The sequence below is a fragment of the Ovis canadensis genome, chromosome X, assembly GCF_042477335.2.
Source record: "Ovis canadensis isolate MfBH-ARS-UI-01 breed Bighorn chromosome X, ARS-UI_OviCan_v2, whole genome shotgun sequence".
Lineage (NCBI taxonomy): Eukaryota > Metazoa > Chordata > Mammalia > Artiodactyla > Bovidae > Ovis > Ovis canadensis.
Window position 1 is genome coordinate 58,685,390 of NC_091727.1, and position 25,396 is coordinate 58,710,785.

General features: G+C 44.6%; 2 protein-coding genes across 4 annotated transcripts in view; one reads left to right on the plus strand and one right to left on the minus strand.

Annotated features, from left to right (window-relative positions):
- SYN1 (synapsin I) overlaps positions 1–1,401 on the plus strand; it is a 53,716-nt gene extending 52,315 nt beyond the window's left edge. Inside the window, exon 13 of one of the 2 annotated variants that reach the window (XM_070291708.1) lies at positions 363–1,401. In XM_070291708.1, the coding sequence (XP_070147809.1) occupies positions 363–390 (28 nt within the window). In that variant the 3' untranslated portion in view covers positions 391–1,401. Of the gene's footprint in view, positions 1–324 lie in introns of both variants that reach the window. The other variant, XM_070291707.1, reaches the window with a different exon arrangement.
- Positions 1,395–11,972, minus strand: ARAF (A-Raf proto-oncogene, serine/threonine kinase). Of its 2 annotated transcripts, none has more exons than XM_070291730.1 (16): positions 11,752–11,972; positions 9,900–10,054; positions 9,654–9,757; positions 8,780–8,882; positions 8,542–8,696; positions 8,331–8,429; positions 6,822–6,978; positions 6,690–6,717; positions 6,465–6,610; positions 6,168–6,370; positions 4,358–4,534; positions 4,210–4,256; positions 3,606–3,724; positions 3,239–3,370; positions 2,148–2,282; positions 1,395–1,959 (listed from the first exon to the last, which is right to left on the minus strand). In XM_070291730.1, exons 2-16 carry the CDS (start codon positions 9,993–9,995, stop codon positions 1,825–1,827), a joined length of 1,836 nt encoding a protein of 611 aa, XP_070147831.1. In that variant the 5' UTR covers positions 9,996–10,054; positions 11,752–11,972; the 3' UTR covers positions 1,395–1,824. The 2 variants fall into 2 exon arrangements, with proteins under 2 accessions (XP_070147831.1, XP_070147832.1); XM_070291731.1 differs by having other exon boundaries at positions 6,822–6,963; positions 11,752–11,826.
- Positions 11,973–25,396: the final 13,424 nt, after the last annotated feature.

Below are 25,396 nucleotides of genomic sequence, written 5' to 3' on the forward strand. Positions count from 1 at the left end.
AACCTTCCTGCCCATCATCACATTATATCAAATACCTCCCAATCTGGTCTAGAATTCTGAGAAGATTCAGCCCAGAACTCTTCCCATACATCTCAGGCTTCCTCACCTTGGATCCAGATCCTCCCACCCAGCCCAGGACTCCCCCACTCCTCCTGAGAATCCCTCAGGGTCCAGGCCTGTGCTGCTGGGTGGGAGGGTAACAGGCACAGCCCCAGGACCAGAGGGGCAGGGCTGGGGCCGGGCCTGGGGTAACGTTGTGTTTCTCTCCCCCTCCTCCCTTCCTCTTCCCCCTTCCTCCCACGCCTCCACCTTGTTTCTCTCTAGCAAATCCCAGTCTCTGACCAATGCCTTCAACCTTCCAGAGCCAGCCCCGCCCAGGCCCAGCCTTAGCCAGGACGAGGTGAAAGCTGAGACCATCCGCAGCCTGAGGAAGTCTTTCGCGAGCCTCTTCTCCGACTGACACCTTACCCTGAGAACCCCCAAATCCCTGGGCAACCCCTGTCTGGGCCTTGAATCTATTTCTCACTTTTGGAAATCTCATCCCTTGAGAAGTCCTCTCCTGGATCGTCAAGATCCCTCTTCTCACTCCTCAGAATGCTCAAGTCCCTGGGGAAACCTCACTGCTCGTCCTAAATCCAGTCCTCACATTTGGAATTCCCACGTCCTTTGACAAACCCACTCTCAGTCATCTCAAGAACTACTTCTCAGTTTTAGAACCTCCAGATCCCTGAAGACCTCAACCCCTGGTGCCCTCTGAGTGCATTTTCCTTCCTGAAAGCTTCCAAACACCAGGCAACCACTCCTGGAGCCCTGAAATTCCTGGAAAACCCCACTTCTGCCCCCACATCTCTCCAGTGCACCTTGTTCCCCAGCAAAATTTCCCCAATCCTTAAGAAACTCCTCCCTTTGATACCCTTTGGATTTCCCATCTCTGGGGATCCACCTGTACAACTGTCCTCACCAAGCCCCTCAAGGTTTTCCCTTCAGTCCTCCCCCCACCAACCCTATTCAACACACTGAGAGCTCCTCCCACTGCTAGGACCCCTCAGTTCCCCAGGGACCCCTGCCTCACCTTCCTGCCTCTGAAAGCTGTCTTTAAATATGCAAACTCCACCCATCCTCCCAGCATCCTGTGCACACAGAAGGCCAGTGGTCTCCCACTTCCCCACCTTTGCCGTGACGTCTGTGTCTGTGACTGACGTGGCCTCCTCTCGTGCCCGTGCTTGGCATATGTGGTCCTCGTTCATCGTGCCGCCTGTGGTGATGCGTGCAGTGGCACTGTTTGTGTGATCCGCACCTCCCCCCAAACTCCACCCTTGCCTGGACTCACCCTCACCCCTCAGCGGCTCTGAACCCCATGAGAAGAGTCGGGAAGCAAAATAAACAAGCAAAGGCCCAGCAGAATTCTGTGCTTCTTGGTGAAGAAAGAGGGGAGTCCTTGAATGGTGGAAAGGAGACAGACAGGACCCCCAAATCCACATGGGGTGCTGGGACCCCAAAATCCAGTGGAAGGCACATCAGGCACAAATTACAGAGAGGTGCTCAGTGGAATTCTTGCCACAAATCCCAGCCATTGGAGATGAAGGAGCTCCTGAATTTAAAAGTATCCCCAAAGCCAAGAGGAAACCAAATTATGGGTTTGGTCTTCAAGGGTCCCCCAGTTCCAGAGGAACTGGAAAAGTACATGGGCACTCCCTCATCTCCCAGGATGGGGATGGGGGATCCTGAGGCAGTATCAGGGCAGAGGCAGAACATTGATTGGTTGGTGGGAAGGGCTCCTTGGCGGGAAGCTGAGATGGGCTCCCTGGTGGCTGGGGGTGGGGCCTAAGGCACAAGGCGGGCTGCGCTGAGTAGGCAGGCAGGCAACTCATCAGCCTGGGTACGGTGCAAGGAGGGTTCGGAGGCACTCCGCTCAATCTTGGGGAGTGACCGCTGCAGCAGCTCAATCGTGGCCAGGATCTGGGGGCAGGGGCAGGTGAGGAGGGGGTGTCCAGAGCCACGTGGGCATCCAAACACCCCCAAACCCCAGTCTAAAGGGGAAACACACACACACACATTGTACACTTCGGAGCCTTGAACACACACAGTTCACGTTTGCTCCTCAGAGGCTCCCTCCCCAGGGTGTCCAGCCCTCCTCCTCAGCCCACCTGGGGAAAAAGGGGCCGCTCCTCTCGCTGGAACTTCAGGCAGTCAGACAGCAGGCGCCTCATGGCCTTGGGGCAATTGCTGGAGATTTTGCTGAGGTCCGGGGACAGATAGCCACGGCCCACCATAAAGATAATCTGGGAAAGGGGACAGGAATGGGGTGATCTGGGCTGGGAAGCCCAGGGAATTCTGGGTCTTGAGGGACCTCGGGGACTCCAACTGGGGTATTCTGAGTATTGGGGCCCAGAGGACTGTGGGTATCTGGTGGATCTAGAGATTCTGGGTCCCTGAGGACTTGGAAGGATTCTCTGCTTAACAGAACAGAAGGACTTAAGCTTGGGGGAATCAAAGATGGTTAAGTGTCTGGGGCCCAAGGGATTATGGGTCCACAGGTTTCTAGGGGGCTTAGGGGCCTGGAAAGAACTGAGCCTGGGGGAAACATGAAGTTCTGGGTCTGGAGGGAGTTAAAGGCTGGTAGTCCTCAGGAACCTGTATTTCTGTAGCGGTCCAGGGCTGAGAGGACTGTGGGTCCAAGTGGCCTGTAGGACAGTGAGTGTTCAAGAACCAAAGACTATTGGTACCTGGAGCCTAGAGGATCTTGGGTTTCTGAGGGCCTGGGAGATTCTAGTCTTTGAACCTGGAGAAATATGAGAGTCTGGGGCCTAGAGTACTGTGGATTCAAGGGCCCTGGAGCTTGACAGATACCCAAGGCCTCACTGATTGTGGGTATCTGTGGGGATTCCAGAAGCACAAAGGGATTGTTTCTGGGAGAAATGGGATTCTGGGCTTTGAGGAGTTTGAGTACCCAGGTTAGAGGACTGTATGTGTCTAGGGGGACTTTTGGGGACCTGGGGAATTCTGGGTATAGGGGACTCAGGAGATTCTGGACTTTGAGGACCCAGAGAAGTGGATATGAGTGAAGGAAATAATTCTGGGTACAGAAGACCCAGAGGAGTCTGGGAGTCCTCAGCTCTGAAAATTTGGGGTTTCTAGGGGCAGAGTGGTGTTCGTGGTCTGTGCAAAGGAGATCTGAGGCTTGGAGACTAAGGGGATCCCTTGGCCTGGGATAAAGTGGGTGAGGTATGGGGCTCACCTGGTCTCGGCTGCCAATGTGGCTGTAAGGCAGTGAGCCGGTCATGAGCTCATAGAGCACAACCCCATAGGCGTAGACATCTGACTGGAAGCTGTAGGGGTTCGGGTCCTGCATACGGATCACCTCAGCTGCCTTCAGCAGACCAGACCGGGCAGGAGGAATGTACAGGTCAGCAAGTGACTGACCTGCAGGCCCAGATCCCACCAGCCACACTGAGTATAACTCAGAGCCGCCTCCACGAGGTGAAGCATGAGTGATCCAGACACCCACACCTGGTGCAGGAAACCCTGGCCCCACTCCGCCTTCCACATCTTAGCCCAGCAGCCCATGTCCCTATACACCCCCAGTCCAGCCTGGTCCAACTCACCATCCATAGCACAGAGCCTGACGGTTGCTCCAAGGGCTGGGCCCCACTCCACCGCGTCTTTACTGTGGCCAGGCCAAAATCCCCGATCTTCACTGTGAGCCCCTCGTGCAGGAAGATGTCCACTGGGGTTAAGGGCCACTACAGGGTCTCCCAATAGCCATGCTTCTTGCCCTGACTGGGAGGCTCTCATTGACGCCTCCACACCAGTCACTGCCTCTAACCCTGACCAGAAGCCCCCCAGTGTCACACAAACTAGCTACAATCTTGACTTGGAGGGGAGCTCTAATTAACACTCCCTATACTTGGCTCCCCTGCGACTCCTGACTAGGAAGCTCCTCTCATGGCACCTACACTCACCATGCCTGTGACACCGATCAGGAACTCCCATAATGCCTTCCACCACTGTCACTCCTCAGACCCTGACCAGAGTCCCAAAGAACACCACCTGAACCAGCCACAACTCTGGCACCTGGCAAAGGAAAATGCAACAGGTGCCCCTCCCTGTTTGCCCCCAGAAAGGCCCCCCACAAGACCCATACCTCTAAGTCCTCATCCTATTTGATGCCGTCTGCCCCAGCCCAGCCCCAGAGGGACAGGTAGATACTGTTAGACTTGAGATCTCGGTGGATGATGTTCTTGGCATGGAGGTAGCTGTAGGGGTACAAGCAGGTGTCAGACTGTCTGGGGGCTACCTCATCTCCCTACCCCCAGCCCCCTAGCCCCTTCCCTAGTCCCTGAGCCAGAACACTCACTCCATGCCCTGAGCAGTCTGGCGGGCCACATCAATGAGCTGAACCATGTCGAAGCGTGTGTCAGCCACATGCAGGTGGTGGTAGAGACTGGAGCCCTCACACCACTGTGTGATGATGGCAAATCCTGGCCGGGTCATGAAGCCCATGAACAGCAAGATGTTGACGTGACGTGTCTTCCTGCAGGTGGGGCAGGCGGTATCAGGGCAGGGAGAGCAAACAGCAACTTTCTGAGCCTTTGGAAGGGTGCTGTTCACTGCTGCCTTCTGCCATCATTTCCACCCTGTCTTTCAGGAGGCTCAGATGGCCAAATTCAGTGAATTTGTGAGATGTTTACTGGGCTGAGCATTTATGTCCTGAACTTCCTCATCCAAATCTCCCAACAAAAGCAGGAGGGAGGGATAACCCTTCACTCCCTACTGACCAGGAGCATCTTAATCATCAAACTTGCCATACCTCTGACCATGACCATGACCTGAGCCTGTGACCATTTGAGATAAGATGAGAAAGTGGAATGCCAACCTTCATCAGTGATATATCAACATAACATTGATAACTGCTGGGTAAAAACATCAGTGACGTGTGACTCTGTCCTGTTAACCATGAGAGGCTTACAGGTAAAGAGTTTGGGGTTTGGACTAAACTTATGTTCTAATCCGGGCTTCCTCAGATACTCTCTGTGCAATCTCAGGGAGGACACTTAAGCTCTCTGTGCTTCATTTTCCTTAACTGAAAAACTGATTATTCTATGAGATACCTGGCACGGGTTTTGGGAGGACTACATAATAACCTGTAAGGTGCTCTGAATGGCCAAACACAAGCAAGCACCCTAAAAACACCACTGTCCCTGCTGTTATTGCTACTGGGTACCTGGATCTACCTTATAGAAACTCTGCCATGTACGAACAGCCACCCTCATTTAGAAGAAAATTTTCATTCCTTATAGAAGGATTAACTATAGTTACAATGGTAACATACATGCAAAGAACATCAATGATGGTCCACAGTTTTGCACACATCAGAGTGGATAATAGCACATGAGCTCTTCATAGTAGTTAGGTTACGGTTTCAGTACAAACACAATGCAAATTCACAGCCTGTTCAAATCACTGCCATTTGACAGAAAGGAACAGAGACTGAAAACATCAACTCTGCAATGTAATTGTGTCCACTTGTCAAGAGGGGAAAGCCCACACCAGCAACCCCAAGAGTGGTAGTAACTAGGATGACAAAAGGGAGCACCAGGGCTTCTTGGTGTGAATGAATTAATATAGTAGGAATAATATATTAAGTAGAGCAATCACAATCATTAACCAAACAATGATTAAATTATGCTTCTGATTATAGTTTTAATACTGTTCTTTAAAGAATAGTATTATTATAATCAATAACAAGAATATAACACAGTAAACACATAGTAATGGTGCAGAACAAGCAGAGGAGAAGGAAGGCTGCCAGCCTGCTGGGCGATGCAGTTAACTAACATTATGCTATTGATGTCAGTGCATACAATAACACTGCAGTGATACTCATTTCACAACAGGCAAGCAAAAAGAGTCACATTTTGGAGGCAGGGCCATTAATTAATACCAGTATTTACACAAACAACAGCCTCATCAGAGGTCCTTTAAACATACCCGTTTCCCAGAGGGGAAAGGCACTTCTCTGATAAAGAAACAACTTACTATTATGGTTATAACACAACATAAACATGGGGGATGTGAGGAAGCACCCCCAGCAGGGCCTTTCCCCAGAGAGGCACGGAGGCCATGCCTGCCGCCCCCGCCCCATCCACACACACGAGCAATCTCACCTGAGCACCTGCATCTCGTTCTTGAAGGCCTGGGCCTGCTCAGCTGTGGGTTGGGCCACCTTGAGCACCTTCACGGCCACATCGCCATGCCACCGCCCGCGAAACACCGTGCCAAACGAGCCCGTCCCGATCCTCTTCAGCAACTGCACCTCACTGGGTGGCACCTCCCAGTAATAGCCCGAGTCCCGGTACCCCAAATTCTTCTGTGGGCCACATGGGCGGCATCTCAGGGGCCTGCCCACACCCTTCATCACTTAGCCTGTGGTGCCCCCACCAAAGGTGTCCCCTGGAGCTCACCACTTTCTTCTTGTCATCAGCCAAGGACTTCCGTTCCCGCTGTTCTGATGGGGACTTGGAATGTGGGGACTTCCTTCCCGAGGACACGCTGGCTGGGCTGGGGCTCCCCCGGGGGGCTCCATCGCCACCACCTCTATTCCCAGCAGCTGCAGTTACAGAGGGGATGTGAGTGGAGCTGGGTGGGGTGGGGTTGGGGCCTCAGGGCACGGGCAGCAGGGGGCTCACCATCAGTGTTGAAGTTCTGGCCAGTGAGCTGGAAGAAGAGGGCTGGGAGTCAGAGAGAGGACATGGAGGACAACAGGAATGGCCCTCCCCTCTGCCTCGTGCTCCCTGGTGACCGCCTGCCTCAACACCAACCTGGATGAGGCCGGAGTCCATGGGGGCTGTGGTGCTGACCATGTGGACATTGGGGGTGGATGTGGAGCGGATGCGCTGGAGGGGGGTGTTGGCCTGGGCAGGGAAGGAGAAGTGCTCGGGGTCGCGGTGCTGGGTGCAGGAGCTGGCAGGGGAAAGGCTGTGAAATCACTGTTGGGTGAATGAGAGAACCAGTAGAATGCCTCCCCCAACCCACTGCCCCTTCCTAGGTATGTGTTTAGCTCACATAGAGTAAATGTCCATTGTCATTACATTATGCATTTGTTTAAGAAACACTGACTAAATGCCGGCTGTGTGCCAGATACTGTTCTAGACAGTGGAAATAAAACTGGACAAAACAAATAAAGGTTCTACATGCATGCTGATTTGAACTGTACTAAAAATTTTTAAATTAAAAAAAAAAAGAAATGAAAAACAAAAGTTCTCACCCTCATGGGACTAACTGCAGTAGGGAGAGAGACAAATAAAAAACAAATAATATTTCACAGAAGCAATAAAGCAAAAAATAAAGCAACATAAGAAGACAAGAAGTGTCCCTGATCATGTCAGGAAAGACTTCTCTGAGCAAGCGACATTTGAGCAAAGACTTAAAGGAAGGACAGCAAGCCACACAAATAGTGGAGGAAGAGCAATATGTAATATTGTATAACTATATGCAGTACTCAAATATATTATGGATTATGTAATATACAATGTTATCTATATTAAAATGGCAATGCTTTACATGTACATATAATAATGTTAATTTTACATATATACATGTGTTATATATGATATATATTAAATATATTATGATGTCATAAAAATATTTTTAATGTTTTCTTCACTATCCTGAAATGCAATTCATAGGTAATTAATTCACATGTGCCCATAATTAAAAATAACATAATGCCCTAACTTTACTATTTTATATATTACATAAAAATGTTTAATATTCTACATTGTATGAAAATATTATCAACATAACACATAATACAATAGCATATCATATAAATATTAACATTATAAAATACATATACATATAAAATGCATATCATATAAACATGATATATTAGAGTGATAATAGTATTATTATACTTAAAGGAGAGGTAAAAGTGAATTTATGAGAAAAATAATATGTATTCCAAAGTGGAAAGGCTTTGAGAATTAACAAAGTAGTTAGATAATATATACATAGATATATAATTAATAAGAAGAACTTATCCTGTGCTAGATCATGTTCTAAGCATTGGACCCACCTTAACTTATTTAATCCACACCAGAACCCTATGTGGTAAAAGTATCATCTTTTCCTTACAAATAAGAAAACTAAGGTCCAGAGAGACTAGGGAACTTGCCTGAGGCCCCACAGCTCCATGCCCTTACTTACACTTGCAGGTGCTCACTAAATGTTCATTGAGTAGACAAAAGAATTAAGTATGGCTTGATCTCTACCAAGGCCTCCAGATCTTTTTCTTCTGACAGTAGCCCTTCAGCTAAGGCATCCCCTACCTGGGACTCTGAGGGGTGAGCGGCTCATTCAGGGGGCGGTTTGAGGGAACCTCGTGCTGTCTGGAGCTTCCGGACAAATCCTGGACACTGTGGTAGAACCTTGAGGGCATTTGGGGTATAAAGCAAGGGAACATGGGTCAGCTGTTTGTAAAAGCCTTGTGGCTGGGCCTCTACTCTCCCCATCTGCCCACCCACCCCAGGCCAGGCTCACTGTCGGCGGTTGGTACTCATGTCGACACAGACTGTGGGGACCTTGGAGGAACAATGCTGGTGGAACTTGTATCCACAGGTTTGGCAGCGGAAGCCATGGAACAGAAACTTAAGGCAGAAGTCACAAAAGGCCAGGCTGAAGAATGTCTTCCGTACCTGCTGCCACAGAGTAGAGAAGGTTGAAGCCTGGTCATGGACCCTCCCGCCATGCCCACGGTCTGCCCCCACTTTCCACTCACAAAATTGTGCATGGTCAGGGGGACGTCTTCGAGGACCTCCACAATGAGCTCCTCGCCATCCAGCGGGGCAATGGCTGTGTCCCAGGCAGTGACTGTCTTGCGCCTGCAGAAGGCATGGAAGGGAGTGAGTGGGAGGGTGGCCAGGGGCCACAAGGAGAAAGGAAATCCACCAAAAGTCCTTCCATGGAATAACAGATGACATTTTGCATTTTTAGTATGGCAACTCTAGGAACTAGTACTATCCTTACCCCTATTTATGTATGGGGAAATTGAGGCAAAGAGGGATGACATGATTTGCCCAGAGCCACAAGGGACTGTGAGTGGAAGGACAGTGTGAAGAGTCCATGTTCTTAGCTACAAGAGGAGGAGGAAATGAGACAGTGAAGAAACAACTAAATCTCCGAGGTGCTAAGCAAGCCCCTGACAAAGCAGCTGGTGAGGCAGTGAAACAACAATAAAAAGCAATGCATGGGGGGAAAAAAAGCAATGTGTGAACTGAATACAAAAGTTCAGGAACTCTAAAACAGAGGAACAAATGGAAGGTCAGCAAGGCCCACACAGCAGACAGAGAATGAGGAGACAGAGGAAGGAGGGAGTTGACAAGTTGATAAAACAGTGAAAGAATGAAACAGATGAATTCCAAGAGGAGACGATGGAGCATGGTGAGGACTCGGGATCTAAGAAGAAAATGAATCACTGACCTTACAGGCCAATGAACTAATGAAGCAATAAGACAAAAGCTGGATGGACTCATGGATTCACTAAGTGAAGGGAAGACTAACAGAGACTGCACAGCAGAGTGGAGGAGTTGGATGATTCTGAGAAGGGGGTAGAAGGCTGGGCACCCAGTTGAAGGTGGGAGAGCCACACTTACCCCTTGATGAGCCGGTAAACCACACAGCAATCTTGATTGAGACCCCGCACCTTGAGGGCCTTGTCTAGAGAGTCATAGACACTCATGCCGTCCCGGACAGTCACCTGTGTGTGTGCACACATGTAAGGAGTCAGCACCCAGAGGGGTCCCCAGTGGACTCTCCCAGCCCTTGTCACCTTTCTTATCCCAGATTTACAACTAGGTCCATGCCCACCCCCTGGCCAGTTTTGCTCCCATCAGACTCACCACCGTGCGCTGCTTGTTGGGCAGGTACACTTTGACGGTGCCCACTGACCGGGAGGGCTCGGCCCCGTTAGCAGGGGGGCCCCGTGGTGGCTCCATGGAGCCTAGGACTTTGTCAAGACGGGCTAAGGTGGGGCTGGGCAGGTGCCATGGGGCTCCTAAAAGACAGAGGAAGAATTCAGAGGTCCTATAAAGACAGTATGGAAGCAAAGTGGCAGAGGACAAAAAATTCAATCTCCAGACTTCACGTCACCCTCTGTAGCCTAATTTCCACACCGCTCAAGGGATCCAGTTCCTCCTCTGCTCAGCCCCTCCAGTTGTTTGTCTCACGCTTAAGTGCCAAGGTCTCAGATTCACTGCACAGGGCGGGGTGGGGTGGGGTGGGGGTAGGACATAGTGAGAGGCAGCACACACTGTCCCGCAGGGCATAGGAGTACATAAGTCTCTGTGCTGGGGACTAATAGGGAAGTCAGCACGCACTACACTGGGGCGTGTCAAGTACATAATGGACATGAACAGACTGTCCTGGCTTTTGAATGGAGAAGGGGGTTACCAGATACTGTGGTGTGGGAGGAGTCAGACAGGGTGACGGGGAACTAACCGAGGATCATCAGACACTGCCCTTAGCTTGGGGAAAATGGGAATTGCACCAGACAGTGTTTGTAAAGACACTGTGGGCATCCCAAAGCCCTGGACTGTAATGACAGTAGGTTCATGGGTACTGTACTAGGTGCCTAACAGGAGTCACCAGACTGTGATGGGGAGTTCATAAAGGCTCAAAGACACTATGCTGAGGGGAGATGTAATAGTCATCACTAGAGACTGTAAGGAGTCTGTAAGGAGTCCCCTGGACTGCAAGGAGATCCAACCAGTCCACCCCAAAGGAGATCAGTCCTCAGTGTTCATTGGAAGGACTGATGTTGAAGCTGAAACGCCAATGCTTTGGCCACCTGATGCGAAGAGCTAACTCATTTGAAAAGATCCTGATGCTGGGAAAGATTTAAGGCAGGTGGAGAAGGGGACGACAGAGGATGAGATGGTTGGATGGCATCACCGACTCAATGGATATGAGTTTGGGTAAACTCCAGGAGTTGGTGATGGACAGGGAGGCCTGGCATGCTGCAGTCCATAGGGTCGCAAAGAGTCGGACACGACTGAAAGACTGAACTGAACTGAGAGACTGTAATGGGAAGAAGAGTGGATAACAGGTATCACCAGACATTGTAATGGGGGAAATGAGGGTTATGGAGCATCACCAGATGTGGCTGAAGTGAGATAAGCAGGAGTAAAAGCATAGATGAGGCAGAGGGCACTCCAAAATTCCCCTTGACAGCTAATGAAAGGATCGCAGACATATTACTAGTGATAATGGATGGAGGCTGGAGAGGGTTAAAGAGGAGGAATGTGAGAATCCTCAAACATTCTCCTATTGGGTTAGACATTGATCCAGAATAAGGAAAGCGAGGAATGAGCCGCGTCTTCACGCATTCCCCGTTGTTGGTAAAGAATGGGCATCAGATACCTTAAAGAGATTAAGAAGAACTCCACAAGACAGATACCACAACCCAAGCTACATTCGGCCCGGCTCCGCCCACCGAGGGCGTTCCAGCTTTGCGCAGGCGCGCTGCCACACGCGACGGGCGAAACCATCCCCCGCAGCCTTGCACCCATTCCAATCACCCCCCCCCCCCGCTGTCGACAATGGTTTCGCCCCGGGTCAAACCACTCCTCCGGTTCCGGGTGGGGGGCGTCAGGGCCCAGGCGCAGTCATCCTGGAGCTGAGCTTTCGTTCCCGGCTCCCTACCCGTGCCCGACAGTAGCTCCAGAAACCTAACCCTACCGGGCCCGCCCTCACCTGTCACGCCGCTACAGCCGCCGCCGCCTCCATCTTGGGCCTGTCTTCTTGTTTCCTTACAGAGTCCACCTCCACCGCCCCTCGGACTTTAGCCATTGGCTCCGGAGGATTCAGCCCTCCATCCTTATTGGATTAGGTACACGCCTGTCAAGGCAGGGCTGGCGGAATGTGGGTCGTGTTCCGGATTAGGAGAGGCTGCCTGAAACGTCAGGGTCTAGGGCAAATTCGCTCGTCCGGATTCGCGCAGGCGCAGTCGGGAAAAGACCTGCGTGCCAAGGGTTTTAACCCCAATCTTGCCGTAATGGAATAAGGCAGGGCTCTTATTTTTTTGGTCACTTGGGGCTGACTTTAGGGGTTCCCGAAAATGGGTGGGGGATCCTTAAGCGCTCTTTTTGCTCCAGTGACCCAGCGCCCTAAGTACCATTCCTGGGTCTCAGTTTTACCGTCTTTGAAATGGGTTGGAATCACACCAAACATCTGCAACGTTTCCCAATTGAGAGACTGTAGTCATAAGCTCTTGATAACAGCGAGTCTCTAGTGTGGCCGGGGCTGGAGGTCTTACCCTAAGAGCGGTGGTCTGCTGTTTGAGGAGGCTTCCTTCCTTTAGGAATGGAGTTGATAAGGGTTTTGAAAGACTAATCCTAGACGTGTAGGGGAATTGTGGACCTGGAATGGTGCATAACGCTGGGAAGCATGTGGAGGTATTGTAGGGTAAACACAAAGTTTTTAAAAGTCAAATTGTCTCTGGTGTCACAAATGAGACTTTCCATCTTCCCTTTTCTTGGTGTAGTTCTTTTAGAAAACTTTCAATTGTAAATTTTTTCTCCCTCCCTTCAAGATGTATGTAACTCCTTTTAATAAAAGCTAAATAGGCCTCCTGCCAGTTTTACAACTCAGGAATGTCGTTCTTGAGGCCCTGGGAGCCATCTCTTTGAAATGTAAATGTCAGCGGAGATAGCGCCCTATCTTCTGGTCCCTAGGAATTTGACCTAGCCGGCTGGCTCCAAGTCGCTGTTTGTCAGAGAGATATGTGTTTTGTTTTTCCTTTGCCTAAAGGCAGATGGCTACACCAATAACCAGGTAAATTTGAGATGAACTGTGTATCAAGTAGTGCTGTCCAGTTCTCTTGAAGGCAAGTTATCATGTCTTAAGAACATGTATGAAATGGGTTGTATCTGCCTGGCTATATAAAAGGATGAGGTTACTTTCTCCTAAATCAGTTTAGTGAATTGTTTGTGATACACTTCACTGTCTGTTTTAATGCTTACTCGATAATAAAACCAGTTCATTCTTTTCTACCTTTGTGGAGAGAATTCATTGAGTTGGCACGAGATTTTATTTTTAATTATTCCCCGACATCATGAACATGGCCTGTTATGTTTGAAGTGACCACCTTCTCCCCTTGGTAGCATCAACATTCCTCTGCAGTGAAATGGGAACATCAGAAAAAGGGTATTATGTGAGGGGATCTCAACATGCTTCTACTTGTATTTATTTGAGGGCTTTCTCCATCTGTAAGAAGAGAAAACAAATGTATGGCTTACTGAGCTGCCATATAACCCCCATTTCCCATCACCCCTCTTCTATTCAGATCTTCATTCAATGGCTAAGATTAAGACTGACAATACCATGCACTGATGAGAATGTGGAGCAACTGGAACTTTCATACGTTGCTTCTGGGAGTGTAAAATGTTACACCACTTTGAAAACAGTTTGGCAGCTTCATATAAATTCAAACATAGATACATCATGCAGTCCAGCAATTTCACTCCTAGATATTTACTCTAAAAAAAGGAAAAAACAGTGAAAACAAATATGTCTGATGGTGTGCTGGTAAATGTTTACCAACCAGCTCTCCAGGGGAATAAAGCTCTAATTTGTAGCGATTGCCAACTATGGTATAAATACTCCCATCTTGGCTTATTTCAAGCTGTGTACTAATATAACATCACAGAACCAGAGTTGAGAAGAGACTGGCAAAATTGACTGTGGTGAGCCAGCCACAGGATACTACTGCAATATGTTCACACACACAAGCAAACTTGTGCTCAAATGTTCATATTGGCTTTCTTTTTAAAAAAAATTGTACATTAATTTGATTGTGCCAGGCCTTAGTTGCAGCACGTGAGTTCTTCTATCTTCGTTGTGGCAGGCGAGATCTTTAGTTGTAGCATTTGAACTCTGAGTTGCGGCATGTGGGATCTAATTCCCCAACCAGGGATGGAACCCGGGCCCCCTGCATTGGGAGCGTAGTCTTTGCCACTGGACCATCAGGGAAATTCCACATTAGCTTTCTTCATGATAGCAAAAAACTGGAAACATCTCAGAAGTCCAACAACTTAAGAACTGACAAACACAACAATGGGATCATAGAATACTATTTACCAAATGAAAGAGACAAACTACTTCATATGTCTATGAAGCTCATAAACATAAGGTTGAGTGAAAGAAGCCACAGACAAAAGGGAAATGCTGTTATTATTCTGTGTGTATGAAATTCTAAGCCAGGAAAAGTAATCTGTAGTAAAGGAAATCGAACTCCTTGTCTTGGGGAAGAATGATTGGAATGAGCATGAAGGAGCTTTTGGAGGTGATTGGGCTGTTCAGTATGCATTTGTCAAAACTCATTGAAATCTGTACTGGAAATGGGCATGTTTATTTATTATATTTTAGTTTTATTTTTGGCTTCATCAGGTCTTAGTTGCTGCACATGGGAACTTTGTTGGGGCATGCAGGCTCAGTAGTTGAGACACACAGAGTCCCTAGTTGTGGCTTGCAGGCTCAGTAGTTGTGGCCCTGTGGGCTTCGTTGACCCTCACATGTGGCGTCTTAGTTCCCTGACCAGGGACAGAACCCACATCTCCTGCATTGGAAGAGGGATTCTTAACCACTGGACCACCAGGGAATTCCCTGAAAATGGGCATATTTATTGTATGTAAAATATACCTTGATTTTAGAAAATTCACAGCAAAAAAAAAGGCTTCAAACGTAATTCTAAACATTTGATTTCTTATAAATTCTAATTGGTTAGAGGATTTTTTAAAAAAATTCTCTATTATGAAATTGAATCCCTGGACCAGGCACCCCATTTCCCAGTGCAGGAGCCCTGGTGGCAACCTCAGCACCACATAGGGTCAGGAACAACTTCAGTTGGAGCTCAGTGAAGGGCTCCAAAATGCTTACCAAGAGAAAGAATAATTTCATGGATGGGGAGAATGTATTTTAAATTTAATTTCATCTAAATATTATTTACTTTGTTTAAAAACTTTAATTTCTAGGCAGTATTTGAACACAGATTTCTGACTCCATTGCTCAACGTTTACAAAAAGATGAGCAAAATTCCAGGGTAAGCTCACTGCACAGGTGCTGTGTAGGGAGGAGGGGGGGAGGCTCACTCAAGGGTTATCCTTTCTCTCCAAAGAGTCGTAGGCTCACTGAAAACCCATCCCAAACTAAAACGACTTCAGTCATGTACCTCACATGTGACTGCGTATACATTTTGCTGAGCGACAATTCAAAATTTGCTAGGTGTCCCAAAGCCCTGACTCAGCGCCCTCAACTGTTGGCTCTTCTGAAGGGAGTCACTTTGAGCCCCAGGCCTCCGACAGGCAGCGAGATCAACTAATTGCAATGGAGTGGAGGGCGGGCTTTGGGATGCCGCGGGCCATTGATAGGCCCTACCTCACCGCCAGCGTTTAGGAGTGAAAAGAGAGAGAGGCCAGCCAGACCTAGGAGCCACTGACAGACCAGTAGTTAGGCATAAGAGGTGGGTTTGGGGCGGTCCCAGCCAATGGGAGGTGGTGCTGGACTGAGACTTGCTACTAATCAGCAATTTAATGTTGCTTTTAAATGAGTGCCAATGCAATTGTAGTTGTTCCATCTACAGCAGAGTATGGAAATTTCCACTTCTGAACATTCCTTGAAGAGATTTTTTTAATGTACAACCTTGGGGGTCAGAGGTGTGGAAAATTTACAAGTGAACCGAAATGCTACTTGTAACATTAATATTCCTTATTACAATGTCCTACAAAATGCAATGGGTGGTAATTTTAATTTGCTATCTGTGAACCAAATTGATGGAAACCACACTATTAAACTAACAGACAGGGTTCTTAATTTTTTTTTAAGTTCTTTATATTATATATATATACTTCTGTGTTTTTGTAAAATCAAACGTGCAGTTTTATATATTTCCAATTTCCAAACGCAAGGATCAGATGAGTTTTTAAAAAGATAAATTATTTCTCAATAAAGCTGGGTAAAAAAATAAACCAAATAACAGCCTTGTAATTTAAGTTTACTCTGATAAGGAAATCCTTTGGTGGGTATGTTTATTTCTCAGAAATAAAGCAAAACTCAAATATGAAAACACTTAATAGTTGAGCAAAGGGATCAATATAAATCTACAAACTGATTAGTGGAGCCATCTTTGGGATGCCATAAACAGTGACACACACCTCTGACCCTCCATGGTAGCTCCCTCCGTAGGGACTGCAATTCAATAGTCAGCAATTATTTTTTTATTTTAATCAATTAATTAAACAAACAAAAAGTAATTTCCCAAAAAGAAGTGGTCCTGAAATGTCTGCTTTTGGTTTTGATCAGAAATGTATTTGGTAAAAAAATTCTCAAGGTTAGCATATTTATTCCAAACATATGTACGCTGATCCACAGGCCCATCAAGGGTGAAAAAAAAGAGTTTAATATCTGTAGGTTTACCTCACAGTTACTCAATTAATTTTTATTCAATTTGTAAAACCTTTGTAAATTAGATTTCAGATAAATATGCTCCAAATAAATTTTCATTATTTCTGCATAAATGACCGACATGTGGTCTTTGCTATATCATTCTTGACATATGTATTATATTTAGTCATTTGTGTATATAAAAGGGGATGGCTTCCCTGGTGTCTCAGACTAAAGAATTCACCTGCAATGCAGGAGAGTTGAGTTCGATCCCTGGGTGGGGAAGATCCCCTGGAGAAGGGAAAGGCTACCCATTCCAGTACTCTTTCCTGGGAAATCCTATGGACCAAGAAGCCTGGCGGGCTACAACCCATAGGATCGCAAAACGTCAAACATGACTGAAACCATTTAGCACACACGTGTATATAAAAATTCCTTATAGTTTTTGTGCTACCCATATAAATGTTGTGTCATATCATGTGATATGAGAAAATCAATTCTGAAGTTACCCAGAATGCCTTAGGAGTTGACCTTTTGTCTAATCGGAGTGTGTATCTCCATGTCCTGGTAAGCAATAGTGTGACCTTGGATGAATTATTTCCTTTCTCTATGTCTCGGTTTCCTTATCTTTAATATATTTTTAAAAAGTACTTCCGTGATAGAGTTGTTGTAAAATTCTGTGAACTAATCTATATCAAACTATATCAAGTGCCTGGTGCATACTGGCTGTGCAGTAATTGTTAGCTATTCCTATTATCACTATCATCACTGCTGATATTAATAAAATATCAAAGCAAAGATCTTTGTCCCTTGGCAGAACTTGATGTATGATCCAAGTTCAAGGATTCTCACAGGATTACAATAGATTAAATATCTCCAAGAATCCAGTACGAAGGCTAGTTTCATTTCAGAAGGCTCATTCCCAGCACTGACAGATGTTTTAGCAATCCTGGTGGCCTGCAGTTACCCTGCTTAGCCAGTGCTATGGCCTTCAGAAGCTCTGCTCCTTTCTTTCCCTTTCCTTTCCTTTTCCCGGATACCCTATAAAGTTTCCTGTTATCCTAATTTTCTTGGAGTTTTTATCAAAATAAGTATCAGATTTTGTTAAATATTTTTCTGCACTTATTTAGATTATTATGGTTTTCTTTTCTACTTTGTCATTGTGGTAATTGTGAATCACATTAATTGCTTTTCAAGTGTTAAACCAATTCTCCATTCTTGGGATAAATCCCACTTGGCCACAAGGTAATACGACTTTAACATATTATGGAATTCTATTTGCCAAAATTTTGTTTACAAATTTTGTGTCTGTATTACTGAGGGATATTAGTGTGTAGTTTTCTTTTCTGGTAATGTCATTGTCTGATTTTAATATGAGGATAATGCTGACCTTATAGGATGAGTTGGGAGGTATTGTCACCTCTTCAATTTTTTGGAAGAGTTATTTCCTCTTTAATATTTAGTCGATTCACCAGTAAAGTCATGGCCTGGAGATTTTCATTTTTCTATAGAAACATTTTTAACGACAGTTTCGATTTCTTTAAGGCTACTCAGGTTATCTTCTGGAATAAGCCTTGGTAGTTTATGGCTTTCAAGGAATTAACCCATTTCATCCATGTTGTCAAAGTTATTGCCATAAAATGGTTCATAATACTGCCTAATTATCTTTATTAATATCTGTAGAACCTGTAGTTATGTCACCTCTTTCATTCCTGATTTTTGTAACTGGTGCCTTTTTTTTTCTCAGTCTATCTAGAGGTTTATCAAGTTTATTGATCTCAAAAAAACAACTTTTGATTTCATTTTGTTTTTTTCCAATTTTTCAGTTTTCTGTTTCATTGATTTCTCCTTTGATCTTTACAAATTTCTTCCTTCTGCTTACTTTGGGTTTAACTTGCTCCTCTTTTTCTAGTTGCTTAAGGTGGAAGCTAAGCTCATCGATTTGAGATCTTTCTTCTTTCCTAATATAGGTTATTTCCTCCTAAATACTGCTTTTGCAGTATCCCACAAATTCTAAGATTTAAAAAATGTTCCTCTTGATTTCTCTTTGATCCATGGGTTATTTAGAAGTGTATTATTTGGTTCCCAAATATTGGGGGATTTTCCAAGGATCTTTTAGTTACTGGTTTCTGCCTATTGGATCTGTCCATTTCTGAAAGAAAGGTGTTTTAAATCTCCAAATTATGATAGTGGATTTAGAGGACACAGTAAGAAGATGGCCATCTGCAGCCAAAGAAAGAGGCCTCAGGAGAAATCAAACCTGCCAAACACCTTGATCATGGATTTTCAACTCCTAGAACTGTGAGAAAATAAATTTATGTTGTTTAAGTCACTTAGTCTTTTTTTGTTATGGCAGCCTGAACAGAACAATGCAGTTGTTGTTCACATCTACTGTATTCCTGTTAATTTTCTGCCTACTTGTTCTATCACCTTTTGAAAGAAACATATTGACATTTCTATTTCTTCTTGCATTTCAATCAGTTTTTGCTTCATGTGTCTTGATCCACGGTTATTAGGTACATAAATGTTAAGGATTGTTATGTTCTCTTGATTGACTACTTTATCATTATGAAATGACCTTTTCTGTGATATAGTATTTGCTCTGGAATCTACATTGTGTGATATTTATATAGTCACTCCACTCGTGTTCACTAGTGTTAGAACAGTGCATCTGTCCCCACTCTTACTTTTAACCTATTTCTGTTTTTATATTTAAAGTGTGTTTCTTGATACAAATGAACTTACTTACAAAACAGAAGAGATTCACAGACTTAGAAAATGAACTTATGGTGGCCGAGGGGGAAGGGATAGTTAGGGACTTTGGGAAGGTCATGTACACACTGCTGTATTTAAAATGTATAACCAACAAAGACATACTGTATAATACATAGAACTCTGCCCAGTGTTATGTGCCAGTCTGGATGCGAGTGGGGTTTGGGAGAGAATGAATACATGTATATGTCTGTCTGAGTCCCTTCACTATTCACCTGAAATTGCCACAGCATTGTTAATTGGCTGTACCCCAATACAAATGTTTTGGTGTTAAAAAACAAAAATTTTTAAAAAATAAAGTGTGTTTCTTGTAGGAAGCATATAGCAGTGTCTTGCCTTTTTATCCAGTCTGACAATCTGTGCCTTCTAATTTGGCTGTTTAGACCATTTATGTTCAGTGTGATTATTGACACGGTTAGGTTGGAGTCTATCCTCTTGCTAATCATTTTCTATTTGTCTCTTTTTCTTTGTGCCCTTTTATCTCTTTCTCTACCATCTATTGGATTGATAGTTTTATGATGATTCCATGTTATCTCCTTTGTGGACTTACCAGCTATAATTATTTATTATTTTAGTGGTTGCTTTAGGTTTCAGAGTAAACATATTTAACTTATCATAGTCTACATTCAAGTTACAATATACCACTTCATATAGAGTATAAGAACGTTACAACAGTATACTTCCATAACCTTACAACAGTATACTTCCATTTCTGCCCTCCTGAAATTTATACTATTGTTGTCATGCATTATATTTTTACAACTGTTATAAACCTCAGCATGTATTAATATTTTTGCTTAAACAGGCTGCTGCTGCTAAGTCACTTCAGTCGTGTCTGACTCTGTGCGACCCCATAGACGGCAGCCCACCAGGCTCCCCCATCCCTGGGATTCTCCAGGCAAGAACACTGGAGTGGGTTGCCATTTCCTTCTCCAATGCATGAAAGTGAAACTGAAGTCGCTCAGTCGTGTCCGACTCTTCTCGACCCCATGGACTGCAGCCTACCAGGCTCCTCTGCCTGTGGGATTTTCCAGGCAAGAGTACTGGAGTGGGGTGCCATTGCTTTCTCCGGCTTAAACAGGCAGTTGTCTTTAAAAAAAATTATTTATGTATTTATTTTTGGCTGTGCTGGGGCTTTGCTGCTTCAAGGGCTTTTCTCTAGTTGTGGTGAGCAGGGACTACTCTTCATTAAAGTGTGTGGGCTTCTCACTGTGGTGGCTTCCCTTGTTGCAGAGTATGGGCTCTAGGGCGCAGGCTTCAGCAGTTGTGGTTCCCGGGCTCCAGAGCACAGGCTTAATAGCTGTGATGCAGGGGCTTAGTTGTTCTGCAGCATCTGGCATCTTCCCAGACCAGGGATTGAACCCATGTCTCCTGCATTGGCAGGCAGATTCTTTACCACTGAGCCACCCCTACCAGGGAAGCCCAGGCAATTGTCTTTTAAAGAGATTTGAATATGCAAAATCTTATATATTTATATATGTAGTTACATGTTCAGTGTTCATCATTCCTTTGTGTAGGTCCTGATTTCCATCTGACATCATTTGCCTTTTGCCTTAACGACATGCTTTTAACATTTCTCATACTACAGGTCTACTTACGATTAATTTTTTCTATATCTGAAGCACCTTTATTTCTCTTATTTTTAAAGTTAAGATTTTTAAAACTTAAAATTTAAGACAAATTATCTTGAGATAATTGTAGATTCACATGCAGTTGTAGGAAATAATAAAGAGAAGTCTGTGTACCCTTTTTCCAAATTTCCCCCAATAGTAATATCTTGCAAAACTGTAGTACACTATCACAACCAGGAGATCTTTTCAACTCAAGGAGTCTGTTGGGCTTCATCTCTTTCTCTGATGGTTTGCTGGGCATGGAAGCTCTCTCAAGGCAGTAAGGCAGGGCAATCACAGGTCTCACCTTATGTTCCATATCTCATGGATCATTTTCCTTTATTGCCTGATAGCCAGTGTCTTAAAAACCCATTGTTTCATTTATTTTATCCATTTTCATGTATATTGTTTCATTTATTCTGGTTCTGTTAGATGGAAGGTTATATCTATTACCAGTTACTTCATCTTGGCTGGAATAAGTGCCTGCTCCTTTTCCTAGTGGCTTCACGTAAACCCCTAAATTAAAATCTTGGAGCTTTCCCCAAAATAATGATATAAGTCCGGTTAAAGTCTCTTTAAAAGCTCTGTTTCCCTGAATTTTTTTTTTTCACGTTGACAGGAGAAGTTTTGCTACACACAGCATCTTTCCTCTTGAAAAGCCCTGTCTGTTATTCTTGGGTTTAATTCTAGGTTAGCAGTTAAATGCTTAATATAGAAATAGTCTAGGTATATAACATGCTTCAGCACAATAGTTCTGTTAATCAGCTCTTTTATAGGAAACATAAATACCTTTAGGCATAGAAAGAATATTCTCTGAGCCTTCTGAAAAAAAATTTTACTATGCTGTAAAATTCCATTCTTATCTTTAATATTTAAAGAGATTTTACCAATATACTTATTAGGAACAAGTATATCAAGTACATTCAGCTCCTTATTCATGGAAGAGAATGAAGGCATCTTCATCATATGTTAGGAAGTGAATGTTGTGTTGCCTCAAAATTCACATGTTGACGCTAATACCCAGTGTGCTATATTTAAAGATGCAGCCTCTAAGGCAGTAATTACAGTTAAGTGAGATCATAAGGGGACTTCCCAAGTGGCACTGGTGGTAAAGAACCGGCCTGCCAATGCAGGAGAACTAAGAGACGTGGGTTCAATCCCTGGGTGGGTCAGGAAAATCCCTGGAGGAGGGTATGGCAACCCATTCCAGTATTCTTGCCTGGAGAATCCCATGAACAGAGGAGCATGGTGGGCTACAGTCCAAGGGTCACAAAGAGTCAGACACGACTGAAGCAACTTAGCAAGCATGCATGAGGTCATAAGGATGGAACCCTGATCTGCTGGTTTAGTGTCCTTATAGGAAGAGACATCAGAAAGTGCTCATGAGATTTCTCTCTCCCTCTATCTCTTCTGTCTCCCTCCTTCCTTCTCTTCCTATCTCTCTTCTTCTTACTCCCCTCCTCTTCACAAAGAAGAGGTCATGTGAGCACACAGTGAGATGGCACCTGCTTAAAAACAAAGAGAAGAGGTCTCAGAATGGAACTCACTTCACAGGCAGGTTGATCTTGGACTTCTAGCCTCCAGGACTGTGAGAAATAAATTTCTGTTGTTTAAGTCATCTAGTCTGTGGTATTTTGTTATGGCAACTCCAGAAGCTAAATACACCATATTTCTCATTCAAGGATAAGGATCTGGGAACATTTCTTTCCTCTAAATTGCACAACATTTTTGTCTCTGTTTCATGTTCTCAGCAAATGCGTGAGCAAAGATGATGTTAGCGAAGGGCATGAAAGGAAAATATTCAAAACATCTTCTTATCAGTGTTCCCTTGAGAAATCACTCAAAAATAACAATTCTTGGCATTCACAAATGCACACACATTTATAGATGATGCCAAATTTTCTAGTCTAAATGTTATTCTACCTCATGGGAAGCCTTTTTCAATGCAAAAGAGAAAAGTGATGTCTTAAGGCACTAATGTAGAGTGAGGTATCCTAAGTTGGAGTCAGTCTAGGCAGAGGCTGGCAAACATGAAGTTGGAACAAGTGAGAAGAATCAGATCCCATTTCTTCCCTCTCTGGTCCTAAGTATGAGGAGGCCAAACTTCCCAGGGACTAAATGAGGGGGCCTAGATCTGCCTTTCCCAGCAGGGCCTAGCCTAGCTCTCTAAACCTGTGTCCACTTCTTTATTCCCAATCTTGCTCTTAATGTAATTTGCATCATAATATTAGGAGAATTCTAACAGATGCTAGAGACAGTGCCAAAGCTTCTAAGATGCCAAAGAAGGGTGAGTTTCTTTTACATTTTATTTTTTAAAATACTTAATTTATTTGGCTGCACCATATCTTGGTTGCTGCACTCAGGATCTTTAGTTGTGTCATGCAAACTCTTAGTTGTGGCATGTCAGTCTGATGAAACCCAAGCCTCCTGCATTGAAAGTGTGGAGTCTTAACCAATGAACCAGCAGAGAGGTCCCCAAGGGTGAGTTTCTTTTAACCTTTTTTCTTTAAAATTTCAGGCTCCCATGAGAAATGGTACTTCTTAATTCTGAAGAGCAATATTGGCACTGTTAGGCCCTAGGACATTTAAGATCCTTCCTGTAACCCATCAGCTTCCCTGATGGCTCAGGGTAAAGAATTTGCCTGCAATGCAAGAGACCCAAGTTCAATCCCTGGGTCGGGAAGATCCCCTGGAGGAAGAAATGGCAACCCACTTCAGTATTCTTGCCTGGAGAATCCCATGGACAGAGGAGCCTAGCGGGCAGCAGTCCATGGTCTCAAAGAGTTGGACACGACTGAGCAATTAACACACTTTGTAACCCATCAACACCTGATCCTTTGTTGTCACTATCTAACTCCCTCTGTATCTCTCTCTTTCTTATTTACTTCATGCAGGTTATTTTCTGTCTTAAAGTTTTTAAGGCTCTTAAAACCATCAATTGCTAAACCAAGCAATCTCTACTATACCAAGTGTTCCTAAGGTGCAGGCCCTCTAGTAAGTAAGTCATTAAGTCAAGTCGCTCAGTCGTGTCCAACTCTTTGCGACCCCATGGACTATAGCCCACCAGGCTTCTCCGTCCATGGGATTTTCCAGGCAAGAATACTGGAGTGGGTTGCCATTTCATTCTCCAGGAGATCTTCCTGACCCAGGGATTGAATTTCAACAAAGACTTAAGCATTTATATTGCACAAAAAAACGTCTATTTCAAAAAGATGCAGAAGGGACATATAAATTAGAGGTTTGGGATTAACAGATACACACTACTATATTTAAAACAGATAAACAAGAGACCAACTGTATAGCACAGGGAAACATATTCTATTAATATATCTTGTAATAACCTATAATAGAAAAGAATCTGAAAAAGAATATATATGATATATATAACTGAATATATATTAATATTAACTGAATAATTTATAGCAAAAATAAACAAGTGGGATCTGATTAAACTTAAAAGCTTTTGCACAACAAAATAAACTATAAACAAGGTGAAGAGATAACCCTCAGAATGGGAGAAAATAATAGCAAATGAAAAAACTGACAAAGAATTAATTTCCAAAATTTACAAACAGCTCATATAACTCAATAACAGAAAAACAACCCAATCAAAAAATGGACAAAGACCTAAAAGGACATTTCTCCAAGAAAGACATACAGATGGCTAATAAACACATGAAAAGATGCTCAACATCGTTCATTATTAGGGAAATGCACATCAAAACTACAATGAGATACCACCTCACACCAGTCAGAATGGGCATCATCAAAAAAATCTCCAAACTAAATTCTGGAGAGGGTGTGGAGAAAAGGAAACCCTCTTGCACTGTTGGTAGTAATGTAAATTGCTAACAGCCACTATGGAAGACAGTATGGAGATTCCTTTAAAAACTAGGAATGAAACTACCATATAACTCAGCAATCCCACTACTAGGCATATACCCAGAGGAAACTAAAATTCTAAAAGACAAATGTAGCCCAATGCTCATTGCAGCACTATTTACAATAGCTAGGACATGGAAGCAACCGAGATGTCCATTGACAGAGGAACAGATAAAGAAGTTGTGGTACACACATACAATGGAATAATACTCAGCCATAAAAAGGAATGCAATTAAGTCAGTTCTACTGAGGTGAGTGAACCTAGAGCCCATTATACAGAGTGAAGTAAGTCAGAAAGAGAAAAACAAATATCGTGTATTAACACATATATATGGAATCTAGAAAGATGGTACTGATGAACCTACTTGCAGGGCAGCAATGGAGACACGGACATAAAGAACAGACGTAAGGACAAGTCTGGGGGAGTGGAAGAAGAGGGTGGGACGAATGGAGAGAGCAACATGGAAGCATATACACTGTGCTGTGAGCTGTGCTTAGTTGCTCAGTCGTGTTTGACTCTTTGCAACCCCATGGACTGTAGCCTGCCAGGCTCCTCTGTCCATGGGGATTCTCCAGGCAAGAATACTGGTGTGGGCTGCCATGCCCTCCTCCAGGAGCGTATACACTACCATGCGTAAAATAACCAATGGGAATTTTTCGTGTGACTCAGGGAACTCAAACCAAGGCTCTGTAAC

Coding starts and splice junctions, on each gene's coding strand:
- ARAF (XM_070291730.1), bottom strand. CDS start 9,995: ATGGAGCCACCACGGGGCCCCCCTGCTAACGGGGCCGAGCCCTCCCGG. Junction 8,430..8,541: donor ATGAGTACCAACCGCCGACA/GTGAGCCTGGCC, acceptor AATGCCCTCAAG/GTTCTACCACAGTGTCCAGG. Junction 4,535..6,167: donor AACGAGATGCAGGTGCTCAG/GTGAGATTGCTC, acceptor CCCCACCTGCAG/GAAGACACGTCACGTCAACA.